This window comes from Microcebus murinus, chromosome 8 (genome assembly GCF_040939455.1).
Source record: "Microcebus murinus isolate Inina chromosome 8, M.murinus_Inina_mat1.0, whole genome shotgun sequence".
In the NCBI taxonomy this organism is placed as follows: Eukaryota; Metazoa; Chordata; class Mammalia; order Primates; family Cheirogaleidae; genus Microcebus; species Microcebus murinus.
This window is the reverse complement of record NC_134111.1, coordinates 31,365,772-31,389,290: the sequence shown is the minus strand read 5'-3', so window position 1 is coordinate 31,389,290 and position 23,519 is coordinate 31,365,772. Positions and strand designations below refer to the sequence as shown.

The 23,519-nt window shown below is 34.5% G+C and overlaps 1 protein-coding gene and 1 long non-coding RNA gene across 3 annotated transcripts in view; one reads left to right on the top strand and one right to left on the bottom strand.

Moving 5' to 3' along the window:
- Positions 1 to 4,439, bottom strand: part of LOC105868160 (uncharacterized) — an 81,952-nt gene extending 77,513 nt beyond the window's left edge. Inside the window, exons 1-2 of the long non-coding RNA XR_012920495.1 lie at positions 4,351 to 4,439; positions 3,586 to 3,734 (exon numbers count right to left, since the gene is read on the bottom strand). This is a non-coding gene — a long non-coding RNA (uncharacterized LOC105868160). The remainder of the gene's footprint in view (positions 1 to 3,585; positions 3,735 to 4,350) is intronic.
- A 539-nt stretch (positions 4,440 to 4,978) lies between these two features.
- On the top strand, positions 4,979 to 21,581 carry MMADHC (metabolism of cobalamin associated D). Of its 2 annotated transcripts, none has more exons than XM_012758755.3 (8): positions 4,979 to 5,115; positions 5,618 to 5,677; positions 10,123 to 10,267; positions 12,930 to 13,147; positions 15,711 to 15,816; positions 16,415 to 16,545; positions 20,069 to 20,155; positions 21,050 to 21,581. In XM_012758755.3, the coding sequence occupies exons 2-8, from the start codon at positions 5,669 to 5,671 to the stop codon at positions 21,242 to 21,244; spliced, it is 891 nt and encodes a 296-aa protein (XP_012614209.1). In that variant the 5' UTR covers positions 4,979 to 5,115; positions 5,618 to 5,668; the 3' UTR covers positions 21,245 to 21,581. The 2 variants fall into 2 exon arrangements, with proteins under 2 accessions (XP_012614209.1, XP_012614208.1); XM_012758754.2 differs by having other exon boundaries at positions 5,014 to 5,161.
- The last annotated feature ends 1,938 nt before the right edge of the window (positions 21,582 to 23,519 follow it).

The following is a 23,519-nucleotide window of genomic DNA, read 5'->3' as shown; positions in this document are numbered from 1 at the left end:
TTTTTAGGAGTTTCACAAACCTTCTCTTCCTGCAAAGTGCATCACTGTACTTCAGTGTAAGGGGTTTCTACAGTTTTAACTATTACCCACATGTTCATGATCTTCAAGTCTCTATCTCCCACATAAACCACTTTCCTGAGCAACAGGCCTGTTTTCGAATGACTTATTGGACTATTCCTCATGAATTCCCTTCAGGCATCTTAAATTGAAAATATCCCAATGCAAACTTATTATGTTTCTCCTTAAACCTGTTTTCCTTTTGAAACGCAGTATCCTATGAGAAAAAGAACACCATTTTTGAACCAAACAAACCTAGATTTAAATCCAGCCCTAGAAACTTCGTAATGTATTTAACCTCTTTGTGCTTTCATTTCTTCATTTATAACATGAGAACAACAATACCTCTATTTTCTGCATTTTTATTAGGATTAAAATAGATAATGGAAAAGTGCCTGCCATGTAGCATATATTTCAGGAATATTAATATTACTGGATTCTCAATCTTGGTAAAAGCAACTCCATTCACTAAGTATCTTGAGTCAAAAATTTAGGCATCATCTTCAACTTGTCCCCTTTTCCTCATCTGGAAACAATGGAGGCCATGCCACATTGATTGTTCAGCTCTCCCCTGCCCTTGGTTTAGGATCTTGTTTTCTTCCTTGTGGATACAACCTATCTGGTTAATCTAACTGCAGTCCTACACACTTCCAATCAATTCTCTTCACTGCAGCCAAGGGATCTTCCCAAGACACAAATCTGATAATTCCATGACTACTTAAGTATGCCCACTTGCTTCCAGGATTACATCTGCCTTGAGTATTACATAAAAGACTGACTATGATCTGGTCCCTATCGACCTCCAACTCAATCCCTTGAACTAGTTGTGGATCTCCCAAACTGCCCACAGTGTTTTCAATTCTATACCTCTATCTACTCTGCTTCCTTTGCCTCTACCATTCTTCCAGTCATGGGATGATATAGCTTGAAGGCTCTTGCAAGATTCCAGAGCCATGCTCTTGGACTTACCAGCCTTCAGAACCATGAGCCAAATAAATTTCTTTTCTTTATAAATTGTTTAGTCTGTGGGATTCTTTTATAGCAACATAAAATGAACTAGGACAATGACCCAAAAAGAAATATTATATTCAAGAATCCAACCAGGGCTGTGTGGTGTTAATCTGTACCTGTACACTACATATGGTAGCCTAACTTTCCAGAATAGCACCAGAGGTGGTAGAGGTCTTCAGAGTGGTAGCTCTTGTATACATTTAGCTTAGAAAGATAATCTAAAATTTTCTCCTCAAATTTAAATTTCTCTCGAATTCTAGAATTTTATTTCATGTCATTAATGTTTGCAATGTAAAGGCCCCAAATCACAAACTTCTTTGGAGCTTTGGAACTTTTCTGTACTCTCCATCCCTGAAGGACTTGACACTCACAGATATTGACTAGGGACCAGAAGTCACAACTGAGAAAGAGCTCCCATCTCTTCCTTGTTTGTCTTGCCTTATATCTAGTGTTTTCTCTGAAAAAAAATACATGGTTGTCTTTCAATTTCAAATTTTAGCTTGCATCTGATGGCTTTAGTCATTGGCCCATTTTTGGAGCAATAAATTTCCAGCATTAAAAAGCACCAATTAAAATAAAAGACAATTTGAGGTAAAAATTTTTGTCTTCTATCCCACTACTGACCAGCTGTCTCCCACTATGGACAGAAAAAGAAGAAATAAATGTGTAACATGAGGAGTCCATAGAAGGGACGATTTCCTGAGAGCAAGGGTTTTTGAGGCATCAGATGATGTTTCCTAGGAAAGTTATAGACTCTCCTTCTCTGGATATCTTAAACTAAGACATTCTAAGGTTCTCCTTTATCTTTAATTGAGTATCCACTGATTTGAACAGCTGCAGAAGTGTCAGGTAGCCTGTGATTTGTGAAGCCTATTAATTTGGACATTATTAAATGTGGTAATTGGGCAGAAGTGGAATGAAGTTTGCTCTATGTTACCAACACAGAAGAGCATTTGTTAAATTAACTGTATATATGATTGTGGTAAAAATGCTCAAATTATCCAGCAGAACTGTTTTCAAATATCTTATAAAAATAGAATTTCTAGCAATTGTGCTCCCAGGTATTTACTCAATTGATTTGAAAACATATCCACAGAAAAACCCAACCAAAAATCCTTACAGAAGCTTTATTCACAATTGTCAAACACTGAAAGAAACTAAATGTTCTTTACCAGGTGAAAGTATAAACAGTGGCATATCCATACATTAGTATACTATTGATGGATAAAAAAGACAGGAATGAGCTATCACGCCACCACACAAAAACATAGGTGAATCATAAATGCATATTGCTATGTGAAAGAAACCAGTCTGATAGTGTCGCATATTGTATGATTCCATTTCTATGACATTCTAGGAAAGTCAAAACTAGAGATGGTAAACAGATCAGTGTTTGTTAGGGGAATGGGGAGGTGAGAGGGTTTAATAGATGAAACACAGGGGATTTTTTTTTTTTTGGAGTGGTAAAACCATTTTGTATGACACTGTAATGGTGGATACAGAATACTATGTATGTATTTGTCAAAACCCATAGAACTTTACAGCACAAAGAGAAATTTAATGTATGGAGATTTTTAAAAATCTTAGGTGATCAAAGAATTGCAGGAAGTAAGGCAGACTGTGACAACAGCCAACTATATTATTAGTATATAAAATAACCTCATTGAGGCAGGGGTGTGCGGGTGGGTTGCTGGCCTGAGTAACTTTGGAAATGAGTGGAATATATAAGACTAAAAGCAAAAGAACTATACATAAGCTAGTTCTATGTTACTCTAGTTGGTAAATCTGTTTCCCTCAAGCAGACCTGATAACAATTCTGAAACCAGAACATATATACATCGAATATCGGTTAACAGTTCTGAATCCACTATACATGTATGCTGGAATAGAAGTTAAGTAAATGGATGTCAGATGGCGAGAGCTAACTGTCTCACACTACAGTGGAAGGTTAAAACAAGCAAGTCGAGAAAGCTAGAATGATTCATGTGATGCTAGATTAGAGTTGGAGATATCGATCCTATTTAGCCACTGTACCGTGTTTCCCCGAAAATAAGACAGGGTCTTATATTTATTTTTCCTCAAGAAGACACCCTAGGGCTTATTTTCAGGGGATGTGTTATTTTTTTTTAAGTACGGTACAACAATCTACATTTATTCAAATATAGTTAACTCGTCTTCTTCTGGAACATCATCATAACTCTCCAAACACCAAATTCCATCCTGAATTTCTTGCAACTCTATTTCCTTTAGAACCATATGGCCCCAGTCTCTCATGTCGAGCAACAGAGCTCTCATGGGGCAGATGAGAAGGGCTGCTGGTCTTTACCACTCCGCAACATGCATGGGTTGTGCAGATACACTGCATAGCCACGCCCATCACTAGGTCTTATTTTCGGGGTAGGACTGATATCGCGCAAATGCTTAGAAATCCTGCTAGGGCTTATTTTATGGGTAGGTCTTATTTTGGGGGAAGCACGGTAGATACATATATAAATATTTATAGATATGTGTACTTACTCAGGTTAGTATTCACACATACATTCCCTTGCTCTGTCAGCTGAGAGGGCCTAGAAGCAACAATACTGCCAATGTCCGAGTCTTCATTTCTAATATCATTTCTCATTAAAAGGACCCATGGCTCCTTGGAGAAGTGGCTGGTCCTAGGACTGGGGAAGGGAATATACAAGATCAGCCTGGATATACTCAAGGGGAAAACAAACAAACAAACAATGAGGGTGTGTAAAAGAGACAAAGATGCCAACTAAAAGAAATCTCAATAGCCAAAGCTGGAACAACTTGAACAACAAAATAAATGTGTATTGGATTATAACCCAAAATTTAAAATAAATATCTATATGTCCATACTGACATAAATAAATGATTGAATAAATAAATAGTGGAGAACAGATAAACCTCTCATGCAGAATAATTCCAAATAATTTATGAAGTATTCTGCCCTCATAGAGGTGGAGCATAACTTCCTATTCCTACAGTTTGAGCTACACATAGTGATATCTTAGGAAGAGTACAGTATGGAAAGGGAAAGAAAAAGTAACTTCACAGTGGAGAAACCTGACAAAAACTACCTTCCCAAAGTGTTAAAGGTTAGCATCAACATTGATAAGTCATGTTGTATGTACTCTTGATATGACATGAGTGATCACTTTACCTCTTTACACACACACACACACACACACACACACACACACACACACAAATCCCATAACCCCAGTCGATACATGGGAAAAACACCAGGCAAACCCCAACTGAAGGAAACTCAACAAAATGCCTGAAGACTACGCCTGAAAACTATTCAGGTCATCAAAAGCAAGGAAAATCTGAGAAGCTGTCACAGTCTGGAAGAGCCCAAAGAGCCACGGCGACCAAACATGATGTGTTCTGAATGAGATCCTACAACAGGTTGTAGGACAGAAAAGAACACTAGGTCAAAAACTAAGGAAATCTGAATAAGGTATGGGCTTTCGTTAATTTTTAAAAACACATTAGATAAGTAAAAATGATATACTATTTATAAATAAGTTGTCTGATATTTATTTATAGAGCCTATTGACAGTCTGTCACTGTGGTAGGGCCGGTGACACATAAAAAGATAAGTGTCCTATGAACCAAAGCAGCGATTCATGAAAAATAAACTATGATACAAACAAAAGACTGTATTTCTTGCAGGCAGTAAGAAAGGCTTAGGGCGGGAGGATTCTATCAAATGGATCCATGAGTCAATGCATGAAATGAATTGACTCGCACAAACCCAACTCGTGAGCCCGCCCCTCCATCTTTCCAGGTCCGACCCCACCTTTTATCCTCTCACATCATCTGTCAGGGTTATCCAATGGGAGGTCAGCTCCGCGTAGCCCTACTGTACGCATGCGCATCATCGGTTCGACGATCCTTCTCATCGATGCGCTCGGAAGCAACTTCTTCAGCCTAATCACCGCCAGCGTAGACGGTACCGCTGCCATCGGCATCGCCATTTTGACTGCAGGCACAGTCAAGTTCTGGGACAGCTGGCGGCAGTGGTGGTGACTGGTACGGATGGTTTCCGCCCGCGTGAGCCCCTCCAACTTCGCCCTCGGTATTGCCCCTGTTCCCACTGAGTCCCTGTCGCCGTCCCCAATCATCCTGTCACTCTGTCTTTGTGCTCTTTCCCGCTTCCTCACTCCTCAGCTCAGCCGGAAGCTTTGCTTGGAGCTGTTGTCTGACAGCCCCGACTCGGAGTTTAAGTACTGCTTCGACCCTCAGGACTCTGAACCCTGGCCGCCCGCCCCCCGTCCCCCTCCGGGGTCCGGTCCGAATTGTTTTTCAGCGAGCATAAGCCGGGAGGGCTCCGAGCCGCGCGGCCTCGTGGGGGCAGGGATGGGGTCTGTGGGCCGGACGCGGTGGGGGCGAGTTGTGTCCTCCCGCGGTTACGGGGAGCGCTTGGACTTTGGTCCTCTCGTGGGGGAGGGACACGCAGAACAAGAGTGGACCTTGCTGGGGCTGTCGTTTGTTAATAGTTGTCACTAGCCTGTTTTGTTTTGTCCTTTCCCAGGATTACCTCTACGAAAGGAAAGCTGTTTTGCGACAGTCCTCTCCGCTAGAAATGGCCAATGTGAGTCTCCTAAGAATCAGTATAGTAAACAAGTTTTGCAACTTGGGAGGACGGGTGTGACGAGTTTAATGGTGGCATTACGTTAGACTTTATCAGAAATCAGGAGGAAGCAAGAGGGGTGAAATTGTGTTATGCTTTGAAGATAGTTTGGACACTAATCTTTTCAGTATACGTCGACTTCTCCAAATTCATTTTTATTATAGATAACAGAAATTCAGTGTGAGCATCCTTTTAGTATTTGTGAAGACATTATTTCAGTAAATATTAGAATCTACATTTAAGTCCTTTTTAAAAATCTCTTTGTTTAGCAAAACCGGAAGGTCTTGTGGTAGTTTCGGCATAGGAAATGACCTTAGAAATCCTACAGGATGAGAGCAAGAGTTATTTACATACATCAGGGATACTTACAGTAACTGCCCAGGGATTAATAAGACACATCCTACCATAAAGAATTCATATACTAGTGGACTTAAGACATATATATATGAAAACAACTACAATAAAAGTAGAAATCATTTTTAAGAAGCTACACAAAGGTACAGTGCAGATTCAGAGCTTTGTGAAGAGGGGTTTGGGGCCATTTAATGAGAGAAACATTTAACTTAAATTTTGAAAATGTGTGGTTTTTATACTCTAAAATTTGGGTGGGTCGGAGGTATATTCAAAGAACTCTCCACCCCACCATACCCTGCTCGAAAATTAAGAAGTCATTTCTGCCTGCTTGCCTGCCTGCCTGTGAGGTGTGTGAAAGAGATTAGCAGAAGGTAAGGTTAGATTGTGATGTTGGGACCAAGTAATAGAGAGCCTTGAATGCCAAACTCAGTAATTTACACTTTATTCTTTAAATTCTGATGATTTACTCAGACCTATGTTTTAGAAAGGTTAATATGGCAACATTTAGCCAAGGTTGGTACTCCTGTAATTAAACATGATATATTAAGAGTCTAAAGGTGTGACTATAGAGACAAGTATTAAGAGTAGACTACCAGACTTGCCCAAGTTTTAAGGTAAATTTTTACCTAGCTATTACCTACACAGAAAGGGAATGTTGTAAAAGAAGTATGTAATACTCTCAAAGGAGAGAAATTAATTGAAATAGAATAGAATGCTAATATTTGACATGGCTTTATTTTAGTTTAAATGAATAAATTAGTTCAGTAGGGTGAAGGGTTTTGGAAGATACATTTTTAAATCCTTTTTTAGAAAGCAGTTCATATTAAAATGTTACTTTTAGTATTCAAATATACTTTAAAATTGTTTGCGTTAATTTATATGCATTGTAAATTCTGAATTGATGTTAGTAATGAAATATGCAGATAGGTATGTATGTCAGAGCAAGATTCATAAATGTTATGCTTCCGAGTCTAGACAGGGAAATTAAGAGGCCTTAGTGGAGACTATGTCAAACTAAAATAATGCATTTCTGATACAAAGGGAGCAGCCTTCTCTTAGTTAGCTACAGGTTTTTGTTGTCATTTGGGCATGTGAATCCACTGTGGCCAGACGTGAGTTTTCAAGAAAAGCCAAAAATCTGAAACATTTGTGTAAACCTTCTGATTTCTCAATGTTGATATCCAGTTCAAATTTCTTAAAACACTGTGGGCCACACAAAAATGTTTGTGGATGGTTGTGGATGCACTTCATACACTACCAACTTTCAGTCTTTGGTACAGACCATATTTTTTCCTTACATGACCAAAAGCAGGACTTAGTTCTAAGTCAGTTCATGGAAGGTTCTTTCTCTTTTATACTAATAAGGATTTTACAATTAACTTGTCAATTAACACTCTGTCCTCTTCCCAAGTCAGAATCCTCCGTTTGAAGTTAATCATATATGAAATATGTGTTTATCTTTAAGCTGCCTATTATAATTTCAAGCTGTTTATTGGCTATCACTTTTAATTATTCACCAACTAGTCCAGTGTTATAAAATCTGTCAAATTTACAAAATTTTTCACTTCCACAGTATAGGATTTGAGGTTATATAACCTATAACCCTTATAGGTTAAAGGGTAAGATTTAAAACAAATATTAACTGTCCCTTTCAGTGGGCAAATTAGTCGTTTGTTTTCTCATTAAAATGAAATTCTTTAATTGGATTTCTTAGGCTAGGAATAAAACTCACATTTTATTATATAACTTTTATTAAAAGTTTTACTGTCAGGAAAAAAATATCAGTACAATCTAGTGGCCTTGTTACTCAGGCTAAATAATCATTAATAGTATTAGACAATTTTAAAATAATTTGGATAATCATCCTGCTTTTGCTTGTGAAGCAGTATGAATGTTCACAAATCATATTTTAATCATACTAGAACTAGTGTTAAAAATAGTATATGTTATTATGGATATTAAGTAAAAAAATGTGTGGAAAACAGCACAGGCCTGGCTCTGTAGTGGCCAAAATAGATTTATTATTTACTTGCTTTTAAATGAATATTGCCTCCTCAAATAATCTTATTGTGCCTCTTACTAATTTGAGACTTTACTCAAAATATTTTTGGAATTAAAAATTTTTAATTACCTTTAAATCCTGAGGCATATCTTTTAATTATCCTTAATTGTAAAGGTAAATTTATGTTACAGAAACACTCAAAAGCCTGAGTTAGTTTAATAAGTAAAAAGCCAAATAATTACCATTTTTGTCTCTTTGGGCAGGTTGAGTACAGACCCCAAGAGAAGATGCTTAAATTCTAGGTGGACAGAATGCTCTGGAGACAGGCCTTGTGCTGGCGATACGTGTCACAAAGGAGGTTATATGTATCCAGGTTTTAAAGAAAGAGTAGGAATTTGCCAGAATATCCTAGAAGGCGAAGGAAAAGGGTGTTTTTAGCAGAAGAAATCTTGTGGCAGTATAAAAGAATGCAGAGAAATATGAGAAATATTGTGGAGATATTTTTATGTGATTAAAGAGTAAAGTAAGGGAAGCAAGGGTGAAATTTGCAGGAAATTATGTCAGAGAGATTAGGAAGACCAGTTAGAATATACTCGTATACTTACTGTGAGAAATAAAATTGGAAAGAACAGATGGGTTGGATTTCAGAATATGTGAAAGAGAAATATTAGAATGATTCTGAAGTATCAAGTGGCTGGACCTTTCCAACATGCTGGTAATTAGTTTTCAAGCCATCTCTCTACCTCTACTCCAGTCCATTCTCTATACTGCTCCTAGTGCTACATTCCTTAAAATGTCCCTTATTTTTGTCAGTTTTTTACTCTTGACTCCTGCCTACAGGTTAAAATTCTGACTTATTATCTTGGAATAACAGGTCCTTTAATGTCTATGTCAAATATAAGGCCCTTTATAGTTACTCACAAGTTAACTTTCAAGCTTATATTTTACTACACTCCTTTATATCCATCCTCACTGAACTTGTCACTCTTTGGAATATACTTTTTTATGTCTCTGTACCTTTGTTCCTGAAAGCCACTAATTGAAATGTCCTTTTCTTCAGCAAATGTCTCCTATTTCTTCAAAACCTAATATATCTTCCATGAAACTTGTCACCTCTCCCAAGGATCTTATATCAGTTAAAATCTAATTTTAATAGCATTTCACAGATAATAATGGTATCTGTTTTCACATCTTTTCCAATAAGCCAAGAGTTGCTGATTTTTTTTTTTTAATGTAAAGGTCCAGACAGTAAATACTTTAGGTTTTGTGGGCCATAGAATCTCTGTTGCAATTGCTTAACTCTGCCATTATGGTGGGAAAGCACCCATAGCAATACATAAATGAATGGGTATGGCTATGCTATAATAAAACTTTATTTACCAAAACAGTGGGCTGTATTGAGGAATAGTTTGCTAACCCATCCATTAAATTATTATGACCAAGTATTTTGCTGAAAGTTTATGAATGAAAGATATTTACACATTCATCAATTGTAATTGACCTCACAGTCTAGGAAACAATGTGCAGAAAATAAAAATGTACCACAAAGGATTTATGCTAAAATGGAGGAAAGTGGGACCATGCCATAAAACTAAGAGGAGGGAATAGCATGGGAGATAATTAACACAATTTATAGCAAGCAGTAAAAGAAAGGAGAAGACTTAGATAGTAGAAAGATTTTGGTCCAAAGAGAAGCTTTGAAAGTTCTTTATTTGAGGATCAAAAAATCTTGTTAGTTGTGCTACTTTTTTAGTATTGTGGCTAAATAGGACAACTTTCAAAGGTTTCCGTTTTCTCATGTCTGGCACTCTTGAATTCTGGCCTTTTTTGGAAAAGACATACACTTTTATCCAAAGTAAATTATTACTCATTTTTTAATATCTATTTTTATTTTTAAAATTATAAATATGTATAGTGCTTGTCAGATAGTAGGTGTTCAGTAAAAGTGGAATAAATGTTAGTTTTAAGAGGACATTACAGTGTATTTGCCAGAGATTATATAACATTTATATCCAGAATAAATAATTTTAATTTTTATGTCAATTTTTAGGTGCTTTGTAACAGAGCCAGACTGGTTTCCTATCTCCCAGGGTTTTGCTCTTTAGTTAAAAGGGTTGTCAATCCCAAAGCCTTTTCAACTGCAGGATCATCAGGTTCCGATGAGTCTCATGTGGCCACTGCACCTCCAGATATATGTAAGTGAAAATTGTTATTATTCTACTTACAATTGTTTCAAAACATTTTGAGTTATATTTCCTCTAATATTTCCTCTTGAGGTTTTACACATTTTCTAAAGTTATATTTATTCCATTGAAAATAAATCTGTGCCTAAATATTTGTATCAGAAAGCTACAGCATAAAAAAGAATAAGTACTGTTTTCTAAAGCTTATTTTCTTAAACATCACTTCCTTTCAATCTTGAAACACATACATGCCTGAAATGAATCTCTTTGTGACCCTCTTAACCCAGGTTATTACTTCTTGCCATTCTTTGCTGAATTTCATAAATGTAGCTGGTACTTTTTATGTGTTTATTAAATCAACAATTTACCTACTACTTACTAAGTCTACTTCTAATCCACTTTGTACACTGCTCTCATGATAATCATTCTAAAATATTTTAATTATGTCACTTTTTTTTCATTTCCTTTTTGTTTTTTTGTGTGTGTTTTGGTGGGTCTTTTGTTTGTTTGTTTGTTTTTTAGAGGGAGACAGGGTCTCTCACTCTGTCACCTAGGCTGGAGTGCAGTGGCCTGATCATGGCTTATTGCAGCCTTGGACCTTTGGGCCCAAGTGATCCTCCTGCCTCAGCTTCCCAAGTAGCTGGGACTCCAAGCATGCACCACCATGCCCAACTAATATTTCTTATTTGTTTTTAGAGACAGGGTCTTGCTTTGTCCAGGCTGGTCTCCAAACTCTTGGTCTGGAGCTATCCCCCAACTTGGCCACCTAAAATGCTGGGATTATAGGTGTGAGCCACCACACCCAGCCTCATGTCACTTTCTTGATAAACCTTGGTTATCACTCATAACTTTCAGCACCAGTTCCCATGCTATCCTCAAGCTATGAATCATTATTTAAGATTATTAAAAAAAAAGGGGAAGATTATTATAGTTAGGTCACTTTAAGAAATCCTACATGCCATATTCCTATATTGGAGGTTTCTAATGCACACTAAAATATTAAAAACTCTTAGAAACTTAATGTGCCTTAAAGATACAGCTCATGAAATCCTTTTTTCATGGAACACATTACTTACAATGTAATTTAAGTTCATTTGGGCATTCAGAGCTTTCCATCTTGCCCCAGTTTTCTTTTATAACTCTGTTTGACTACTCCCCAATTTACATCACCTGAAGACTAACTGCATATGTATCATAAATGAAAGATTTGCCATTCAGATTATGTTAGGGGATAGGATCTTGAGTGCGTAAAGAATTTTTGTAGATCATTAGGAAAAAACAACCCAGTGGAAAATCAAAAAACAAAAGTATATGGATAGGCCTTTCACAGAAGAGAAAAACCTAAATGACCAGTAAACGTATGAAAGTATTCTCAAATCCACTGTGGATATGGGACGCATGTTTTCTCTAAAGAGAACTAGAGACTGTTAGACCTGAATAGTCTTTAAAAAGTGTCTTGTTCAAAAATAGCCAACAGTTATTAGTCGCTATCTAGACAGAGTGTTAGTACTCAACATGATCTGCGTCAGTATCATTTTGGAGCTTGTTAGAAACACTGAATCTTGAGCCCAATTCCAGACCTATTAAATGAGAATCTGCTTTTTAACAAGATCCCAGATGAATCTGAAGAACCTTAGAGTTTCAGAAACATTGGACTAGAGTGTTTGTGTTGAGAATCTTGAGACAGTGTCTGGGTTTAGCAGGAAAAGGTTTCATGATTGATGAATGATGTATGTCATAAGTATGGGTTAGAGTTAGGGTATGATGGCTCTGATGATCTAGTAATGAAGCAGCCATATTGACATGACCATTTTCAGTCACTCAGTTCCAGCAGGATATTTAGAATATAAATATATATACACACACACACACACACATATATACACACGCACACATATTTATTTTATTTTATTTATTATTTATTTTTGCTATGTAATATGCACAGCAATTGTCCCTTTCTGTAAACCTAAACTTCTACTCTTGAGTAATTATTAGTTTAATTTTCTATTTTGTTCTTTTCTGGATCTTTTTAAAATTTTTTAAGTTAGGATGTTTTTTAGTTTTAAGTAAATAAAGTAATGTGATCTGTTCTGCTGTATTTGTTATCTGTATTAACTCATGTGGCTGGTAAATAGAGCATTATGTCACATAATGCACATTTTTATCCCAGCCTGTTAATGTTTTGTGCCACCAAGTAACAACAGCTGAATGCCTCTCCCCAAGGATAACAACTATTAAGTTTAGTGTCTTTCCTTTTAATGTAAAAACATGACTATTAGGGTATAAAATAAATGTTATCATACATGCTATACTTTGATTTAGGTTTTTCTTTTAATGCGGTATATCCTGGACTTCATTCCATGTCAGTACATTAAAGGTTTATTATCTTCTGTTTAATGACTACCAAGCATTCCATAGTATGGGTTAGAGTACTTTATTAAATCTTTCCCCTAATAATGGACTTGCCTCTCATCTGACAACTGGTTGCTTTGATTGGTGTTTTAGAAGCATTATGAAACTAACTAACTTATATTCACACAGGAAAGCAGATTTCAAAGATCCATCTTTTAGATTAAAAAATATATATATACAATTGCAAGAAGAACATTCTTTCAGTCTGCCAATGAAGTTGGTTGTTAAGGCTAAAATGATTTATTTGGTTGTTCCTCTTCAGGCTCTCGAACAGTGTGGCCTGATGAAACGATGGGACCATTTGGACCTCAGGATCAGAGATTCCAGCTTCCAGGAAACATGGGTTTTGATTGTCACCTCAATGGGACTGCTTCACAGAAGAAAAGCCTGATTCATAAAACTTTGCCTGATGTTCTAGCAGAACCTTTATCAAGTGAAAGACATGAGTTTGTTATGGCACAATATGTGAATGAATTTCAGGTAAATTGTTAATCTCATTTATTATGCTTTTCTAATTATTAATGTTATATTACTTTCTGATTACTGTGAACATATTACTTTAACTGAAAAAGAAAAAATATCAACTAAATTCTAATACATGTTTATACAAAACAGCATATATAGCCTTTAAAAACTTGGCATTGTCCTATACACAGTGTTTGCTATATAATTTTTTACTTAGATTGTAATCTCTTAGGTAATTAAAAATTGTTCCCTTAGGTTACATGGGTCATTTAAAAAAAAAAAATTGTTCTTAAAAATGTTTTTAATAACTATTCCAATATAGATAAGTTAATTATTTCTATATTACTGGAAGTAATTAGCTTGCCTTTTTTCACTTTTATAAATGGCAATTATAATTTATATCCAGATCTAATTCCAACCATCTTTATACTTCTCCAGCCATTTAAAAACTTAAGAAAATTTTGAGTTTCTGAAATTGTTCAGATATAGTAAACAAAAAGGAACTATTTAAAAAGTAGTTTTTTAAAAAAAGGCAATTTCTAAGGGTTTTTGGGTTTTTTTCTCTTTTTTTCCATTTTTATTTGACCCTTTTAAACTGGCATTTTATCATTGCTCATGTAAGTGGAAAGCTACATGCAATTCAGGGTTTCTGTTGAACCTTTGATGTTTATCATTTTTCACATTTCTGCATAATTAATTAGTGTGAGTTTTTGATCAAATCTATATTATTAGAAGCAGCCATCTCTCATGATTATGAGCTATATTAGATGATCTGACATTGGGACATAGTTGACCTCCTTGATCTTTTCATCTCAGGTAATTCCTTCTAGTCTTCTTGGTTCCTTGTTCCTCCTCAGCCTACCAGTTAAATTATTATATTTCCCATAGATTTCTGTCCTTCAGCTTCTCATTTGAGTTACTCCTTGGTCAGTTAGTCTCTTGGCTTCCTCCACAAGGCCATGTTTTTAGAATTCTTAACTTAATATTTCTATTTCTAACATTTCTGGCTCTATATTCTTATTTGCCTACTGAGCCATTTTTATGGCTTTATCTTGTAAGTCCCCAGATTTTGTGTGTCTAGTAGTGAAGTCCTTTTTTCTCTGAAAACCCGTCCTCCCATATTGTAGCCAATGGTATAAAGGCATAATCATCCTCCCTTTTTCCCAAGATAAAAATTACAGTGCCAACCTTGAGTCCTGTCTCCATCATAGTTCCATAAATAATGTCAAAATCACATTGCTTCCATCTCTGACGTTGCTCCTAATTAGTGTCCTTTCAGTTCTCTGTCAGAGTTCAAAGCCTCTTGTTCTTACCTGGATTCTTAGAAGCATTATAGCATGAGGGACCATGGAGATAGAATATATCTGGGTTCAAAGGTTGACTGTACAACTTACTTTATTTTGTGACCTTGAAAAAGTTACTTAACATTTCTAAGCCGCTGTTTCTTTATATGTTAAATGAGAATAACAGTAATCCCTAGTCCACAAGATTGCCATGAGGATTAAATGTGGAAAATGTGTGTAAAGTATTTAAACTCACAAAGTGATCAATAAATATTACCTGTTCACTGGTGTATCACCTGCACCTTCTCATTGCCATACATCATCCACCGTAACACTAACATTAGCTTTTTATATTTGATCTTGCTATTTCTCGTTGCCTGTAGACTAAAATCAGAATTCTTTAATGTGTGATACCATAAATGGCATTTGACAGTTTTGATCCCTTATCCTTTTCACCTTATCTGCCTCTACCTTCTCCCTCTGCATTCAACTGCAACATACTTTCCATTTTTCTTAAATACAACATTCTGTGCCTTTGCATTATTGTTATCTCTGGCTAGACTGTTTTTCCTCTTGATTTCCTAGCTGCATAGCACCTATGCTTTACCTGTCAGGCACATATTAATTAACATGTAGCTCAAATATGACCATTTCAGTCTTTTCCTGATTCCTCCCAGCAAAGCAAGTTTCTTCCTCATCTGTGCCCCCAGAAGACTTTACTCATAACTCTGTAGCACTTTTCGTGTTGAATTGCATTTCTTTCTTTATGCTTATTTTTGTTCCACTAGGGCTGATAAACCTGAGAATGAAGACTGGACTTTATACCATTACAGTGCCTGGATATATAGTAGACTCTTAGTAAATTTCAGTTGAATAAAAGCCTCAACCCCTTCCTGTAGGACAGGCTGTACTATTAATATTTAATTGTATTATTTTATTAGTGTTATTCTCATTTTATAGGTTATAGAAGAAAATTCAGTATCACAAAATAGAAGTGGTAACATTGTAAGACACATTATATAACATGTTAGTTTCTTATCCAATTTTTGTTTATATCAAGTCTTAGAATATTTATATTCATGTTCTGTTTTATTCAAAATATTTTGTAGAAGTTTCAAATCTTATATTCATCATAGAAAAAAATTTCAGTATGTAGGAAAATACTATTACCTTACTCGCCAGTAAGATTATAACTACTTGTAAAAAACTTTCAAAGGAAAACAAGTTCATAACAGGCAAGATACCATTTTATTTGAACTCTAGATTTTGTTTACTTCGTTGCTTATTCCCCTTAGGGTAGTGATGCACCTGTTGAACAAGAAATTAACAGTGCCGAAACTTACTTTGAAAGTGCCAGAGTAGAGTGTGCAATCCAAACATGTCCAGAATTGCTGCGAAGAGGTATGTCATACTTTATACTTTGAAACACTAATATGTAGATATTTAGATAATGATACTAATTTTTATTAATTTGAATAATGTACTCTATAGGAATTGTAATGCTTAGTACCTTAATATTTTAATGTTTCAAACAGCTGGAAATGATCATATGGTCAAAATAAAGGCTTTCAAATATCCCCTGACATCTGACCTCATACAGCCATGCTTCCTATCTAGGAAGAATAAAATTTTTAATAACTTTTTCACTAAAGCTTAATTTAAGTCATTTCTATTCTTGGTGATTATTAGTAGCTATAATTTCATGAGTCAATATATAATACTGAGAAAAATGTTAATCATTTTTTTAATTACATTTAACACCATTAATGTGTAACTTTACTTACCCTTCAGAATTGTTGTCAGTAATATTTCTGTTCATCCAACAAAAGTAGAAGTAAACAAAACTAAGTTCATTTTACCCTTTTCAAAACTAATATGCATTTATAAAAATAGAGCACAATAACATAATTGTCATTTTTCTAAAGAAGTATTCTTATGCACTGTCTCTTTCTTTAAAAAGCAAATTCTTTCTTCCTGGAATTTTTGTTCTTATTTGTAGATTTCGAATCACTATTTCCAGAAGTAGCTAATAGCAAACTAATGATTCTGACTGTAACACAGAAAACTAAGAATGATATGACTGTTTGGAGCGAAGAGGTAGAAATTGAAAGAGAAATGCTCTTAGAAAAGGTAATTTTTCGAACTGCTAACAGTTTAATTTTGTGGTATTATTTAAATACCAGTGAGCCAATATTTTAGCATGATAAGTCTTTTCCAGCCTTTATTCATTCTCTGCTAAAATATTTCAGTACTGAAGGACTTACCTCTTTTATAAGAACAAAATGCCCTTTCTTTAGTATCTTTACAAAATGTAGACTCCAGTATCTTCCTCAATTTAAAAAAATACATACATACATATATATGTGTGTGTGTGTGTACATACACACACACACATATATCTGTTTTAGAAAATTTGTAAAATAAGGTAAAAAACAACAAAAAAGTAAAATTAACTCTTCATGCCCCTGTCTTTCCCTCTTTACCTCTCCCAACCTCTCTCCCTGCTCATACCTATATCCCTACCTCCCTTTTCTCTCTCTTTCCCTTCCCTCTCCCTCCATCTCCTCTGTCCTCCTCTTAAAGCATGTCAAGTAAAAAGTAACAATTACCCCAACCCTCTCCAAGAAATAAACAGTAACATTGTACAGTACAATAACAGCATAATGCTGTATACCCATGTTTTTTCTTTCTTTTGCTTTTAACCTACAAATATGTTTTCACACTTTTCCATACCATTACACAGATATATGGCTTACATGGGTAAGCCATAAATTTTTAAAGCTATTTAAATATTGTCTTAGTGATTTATAAGTTGAAAATCCAAGTTTTGCTATTATAGGCAACACCGTAGTGACGATCTTTGTTCATATATTTTTATGCACACTAGTATCTATAGATTCCTAAATTGAGAATTGCTGAATCAACATTTTAAATTTTGATGGACATTTTCAATTTGCTGACCCAAAAAGATTTGTCCTATATTCTGTCACTCCAGTTTACCATGGATTAGCATTTCTTTTCAACTGAAGTTAGTTAAATGTGCCCAACTTGCATACCTTAGCCAACTTGAGTAGAAAAAAATCCCCTTTACTGATATCTATGCAAGATAATATTAGCAATTATTTTATATTTTCTTTACAGTTGGATATATGGTTTTTCTGAATTTATAAAAATATATTGTAACTGAGTACTACATATTAAGTAGTATTTTATCATAACTTCATATTTAAATGTCACACATGGCTTTGCTAATAGATTTCATGTAGTATTTCATAATCATGAGCATACTAGTTATATTCTAATTAACAAGGAAGTTTCAGAGAACATAAAACACTCTAATTTTCACTCCTTAAGTCCAGGCTTCATCTTGATTTTTAATTTTATAATGGCTGAAACTATTTCATTTTCTATGAACAAAGATTTTTTTTTAAATTTAACATTTGTTAATGATTATTCTTCAAGTAGATATTTTGTTTTATAATTTAAGTCTATTCTAATTTTTTCCAGCAGATGTCAGTGTTTGCTGCTGATGCACCAAAATCTTAAGAAACATATTTAAGCTGATTCTTTTTGTGATAGTTTGGGATTCTTTCAGTTAATATTGTATATTAAATTATTAAAATTAAATATATTTTAATGACTATTTTCTAAACCTTACTCAGTTTTCCTATTATAAGAATTAGTAAAATATGACAATAAATATAAATATGTAGGTTATTCTAAAGAATACAATATTAATGCTTGTTGTTAGTTTACTAGAGGTATTAGGAGAAAATAAGTTACCTTAAGTGGTATATCTGTATAGCAGAGATCAGCAGACTTTTTCTTTAAAAGGGATCAAAAGACAAAATAACAAATTTAAAGATCTAATTGGTTTTTATTTGTAATTCTAGAAGTGGGCAATACCTCATTCTGTAAAGTTGAATGAGCATTAAGAAAAGCTGAGCAGAGGAGGTTGGCATAGACAGAAAAGGACTGAAGAAAACAGGAACAGGGAACAAGAAGGGGATTGTCCTTTTCAAAATTACTTTCTCTATAGTGTTAAAACAGAGCAAGCTTTCTTATCCTGCCTCAGGTAAACTAGGCCTATTCTGATTGGTTGCTGTAAACCTCCTGGGTTTCTTTAAACTGGCCTTTTTCAGGGTTCAGTGTGATTACGTGGTGCCTAGCTTGAGTGACATCATTTTGGTTTGGTCTTCTCTGCTGGGGCCTGCTGCATGAGCCTAGTCCAAAACAGTGGCCTCCCATACACTTTTTTTTAACATGGGCCAAATAGTAAATGTTTTAGGTCTACAAAGCCATAGAATCTTAACTACCCAACTCTACCCTTGTATTGTTAAAGCAACCATAAGCAATATGTAATTAAATAAGCATAGCTGGATTTAGCCTGTGGGCTGTAGCTTGCTAACCTCTGAATTAGGATATAGCCTTGATTCCTAAGGCTTAGACTTCTGAGGATCTCAGCTGAATGCCAGAGGGTACTCGGTGAGGTCTCTTCATTCTGAGTTGGTTAGAAATCCTCATGTCCCAGCACTGCATGACACCTGGTATTGCTGACTCATAGCTGGCACTCTGCTAGGCATGGAATCTTGCCTGATGAGTACACAGCTCAGCCCTTGGCTAAGGAACCAGGGTGAATTCCTCTGCAGACTACTCAAGAGTCCTCTTTGTGCATCTCCTTCTTTTCCAGTACCCTGCCGTACAAATTACAGGAACTTCAGCAGTCTAGATAGAACTCTTGCTTTTCACCTCTTCAGCTCAGTGACACCATTACCTTGCTTGAGCTCTACTTCTTTGCCCTGTGACAAAGTGTCCCCAGACAGAAAACTGAAGCAAATATGGGAATTACTTCATTTGTTTCCCTTCTTTCAAAGATTGTTTTTCAGGGTCTAAAAATAGTTGCCTCCTATTAATATATTTTGATATATAAGGCAACTATTTTTATAGTTTTAAAGTTGATAAAGCTTATAGTTTTATCCTTTTCAGGATGATGATGAGCTCAGTACATATTACTCTGTTATTGCTATAAGTAGAACTGTGCCCTTGTTTTTAAATGTTCTTTTTTTTTCAACATTATAATCTGGTGTTAATATTTGTTACCATCTTTTCGCTAGACTTCTGATAAAGCTAATAAAAGACATCATAGAAATCAGGATAGTAAGACCAAAAATTTGACACATGAACATGTTATATAGTAATTATACACTATATAAAAGATACGAGAATGTAATGAAAAATAAGTACCCTGTTTAACCCCATACTCCATCTATCCAGTTCTATTATTGCTATGTTCCTTTTCAGAAATATTTCATGGCTTTGTGAGTGAATATAAGTGTTTTGAAGGACACATGACGTATATGTTTTTAAACAACTTTTATTCGAACTAATGAATGGTTCACATCTTTTCATTATGAATATTTTATTTTCCCTCTGTTACCTATTTATGTTATTATAATGATACAAAATAATAACTAGTTGATAATTTGTGACAAATTCAGGAGTTAATGGGGTAGAACTGATTAGGAATAATTCATAAAGAAATAATTCAGAATAAAAATATGGAAAGAAAGAAACTTTTTGAAAGTTTTATTTTAACCATCCAATTTGTAGTGTTGCTATCTTGAGCATATTCTTTGTGCCTTTTTCATTGCAGTTCATCAGTGGTGCTAAGGAAATTTGCTATGCTCTTCGAGCTGAAGGATATTGGGCAGACTTTATTGACCCATCATCTGGTTTGGCAGTGAGTAATTACATTTTGAAAACCAAATTATGAAGTATGGATGATTTTTATTGTAATATTTTTTATAACTTTGGTAAAAATAGATTAAGGGTTTTTTAAAAGCTAACAATTTTACCTAAAGAAGTACTACTATGGGTACATTGTATTCACAACTTTTGAGGGACCTTTATCATTCACAGTTAAGTATCTCTATTCACTTTAATTTTTATTAAAATAACAAAAATAATTTTTAATTTCTACTCTACTAGTAGATATTAGCATTTGTTTTGCTTTGAATTAGTATGTTTACCTTTTATAAGTTGAAAATTAGATATCAGTATGGTCTAGTTAAGGAAGAAATTATTCTTAGAATTAATTGAAGAAAATGTAAATGGTAAAATAAATATTTAGAAAAGTAACTTTTTGGAAATTAACATTTATAATGTTATATTTTGAAGAAAATAACTGAACCACCATTGTGGTCACTTTTAAATTCTGGATATATCAATTACAGATAGTAATAAAATCATTTTTTGAATCTTAGAAATGTATTTCTTCTCAAAGTCAAATAAGATACAGTAGAGACTAGAAATGGGAAACTTGCTCTGGGCTTTAGTTTTCTTATCTTGAAAGTGATGAAGGTGAACTGTAGATGATTATCAAAGGTGTATTCCTTTAAAGATTGTGTAATGCAATGCATTCAATTCTAGGTAATGTGAAATTTGCTAGATCATTTCACATTTTCAAACTGCACAAGTATTGAGGGGAGGCAGCATTAGGGTAGTTTAGGTGTTGCATGTGACTTTTTCTTAAATATCTGGAGTATTAAAATAGATATGTGTTCATGTTTGCCTAAAAATTACTACTACAGTGTCTACCTAGCTAATGAAAATATTCCTTTTTTACTTCCTTCAGTTTTTTGGACCATATACAAACAACACTCTTTTTGAAACAGATGAACGCTACCGACATCTAGGATTCTCTGTTGATGATCTTGGATGCTGTAAAGTGATTCGTCATAGTCTCTGGGGTACCCATGTGTTTGTAGGAAGCATCTTCACTAATGCAACACCAGACAGCCATATTATGAAGAAATTAAGTGGAAACTAGCAGTAATGTCAATTTATTTGCTGTACTATTTGTAACATTTGGGTTGATCTATAAACACTGTCAAAGACTTCAATTTTAAAAAAATACTTATTTCTAAGTATTTATTTCAACATTTATCAATTTACAACATTCTCAAATGATTTGTGATTTTTAAATTGCAAATGCTTATTATTTCTAATATCTTCGAATACATGTTGAGTACATCCACATCATACAGAATGTGGTAATTAGCATGTAACCAGGGTATGATCTCTTATTCTTTCTCCCCTTTATTGGAAAAAAACCTCAGTTTTAATTGTTTTTCTCCAAAAATAAATACCACATTTGGTTACGATAACATGTGTTTTTCATTACAGTGTTTTTAAAAATATATTAATAGTTCTTAAAGACTCTTAAGAAACTACAGTATTAATCTTTTAAAGTTTTTAATGCAATTGAAAATTCTAGATTCATTGTAGATTTTACTTTTTCTAATTTTCGTTTTTCTTTATTATCTCTTAAGTGTTCTGGTACCAGTGTGAGTATTATTTTAAAATGATACATGTGTAGGAAAAGAAGAATAAGGGTAATACTTTTATATAAAAAGCATATGAATCTCAAACATACTAAAAAAGTAATTCTTTTTTAACTTCTGAGTTGAGACAGATGTAGTTTATTTTTTCAGATAAACTATGCTTCAGCTGCAAAATTGTATTTCTTCAATTTTAGCAGTAGATGGAAACTGCAGTATTTCACAGAGGTGCCTCATTTGTGACAGAGCTTGTTTTTACAGCATTATAAACTTTAAAAGAATCATCTTTCATTTGTGAGGCTTTTGCCAATAGGAATAGATCTAAGGAAAAAAAGTAATTTCTACAAAATAAATTAATTAAAATAGACTTTTTTACTATATTTTTAAATAAAATGCCCATTTTTAAAAGGAATATGTGGATGTGACCAACTTTTAAATCACAACTTGATTTAAAACTCGTTGCTTAGTCAACATGTCACTTGATAATAGGTGTTGCTTATGATCCAAAGAGAGCTACAAGGTTTTCATTCATTATGAAATGATGTAATGATTCCCATCGCATTTAGAAAAAAATGTATTGAAGTGTGTGTGTGTGTGTATATGCATGTGTTACATGTGCTTGATAAATTTTTATCTGTGTAACCAGCACCCACATCAAAACACAGAACACCTCAAAGGCTCATCTTGCTCCTGTCCAGGGAGCCCCTCTGCCCCTCTCTTCCCCTTCTGAGGGTAAACACTATCCAAATTTCCTGTAGCATAAATCGGTTTTGCCTGTTTTGATTTATATATATATATATATATAACTATATGTTTAGTGTCTGGCATCTTTTACTGAATGTTGTGAGATTAACCCTTGTTATGTGCATAATTGTAGATACTCCATTTGCATGGATTTTTTTTCTTCTCAGTGGTCCTGATTAGGACAGTTTTGCCCCTCAGGGCAAGTTTGTCAATGTCTGAAGACATTTTTGATTGTCACAGTTTGGGGGGATGGAGGGTTTTGCCATAGTATTTAGTAGGTGGAGGACAAGGATAGTGCCAAATATCTTACAATGCAAAGGGTAGCTCTCCACAACAAAGAATTATTTGGTTGATTGCCATGCACCACTCTTTTCATTATTTCTGATGTGTGTATTGCTTATTCAGGCATTTCCTACCTTGCACCATTCTTTAAACCAAGTTGCCTTGAAATTTCAACATTTGTTTTAACTATTATGAAGTACCACTTGCTGCTTGAAAATGATACTTATTCCTCATAGTTGGCTATGGTATGTCCTGTATTATTGGAGGACAGGGGACATGGTGGTTGTACTTTTTTTTATCATTTTGCTTTTTGACAGGATTTCCAAAAACAGCATGATAAGCAGTAACTACCAATTAAAAATTTTTTTTCTAAAGTTACAGCAAGGTTTTAGAGCTGTAACTCAAGGGACTCTTACTGATTGATAACATTAGAAAGTGGTTGACTATTATATACTGCAATTAAAAAACTCAGGTATTAGTTTCATCATGTTGATGTCATCAGCACCCTGTGGACAAGAAAGAATTTGTAACATTATCTTAAATATAAATTTGCTACCTTTGAAAATAAGACTGAACCATTGAAATTGATACTAGACCTGTCACTGAAAAAAGTTTTTGTCAGGAAATTATGTTTCGACAAGAACTTGGGAATTTTCGTTCTTGGTTGCTAGTTACATAGCAGAAAATTTATCCAAGCACATAGAAATTAAATGATAAAAGAGAGGACCTTTCAACCTG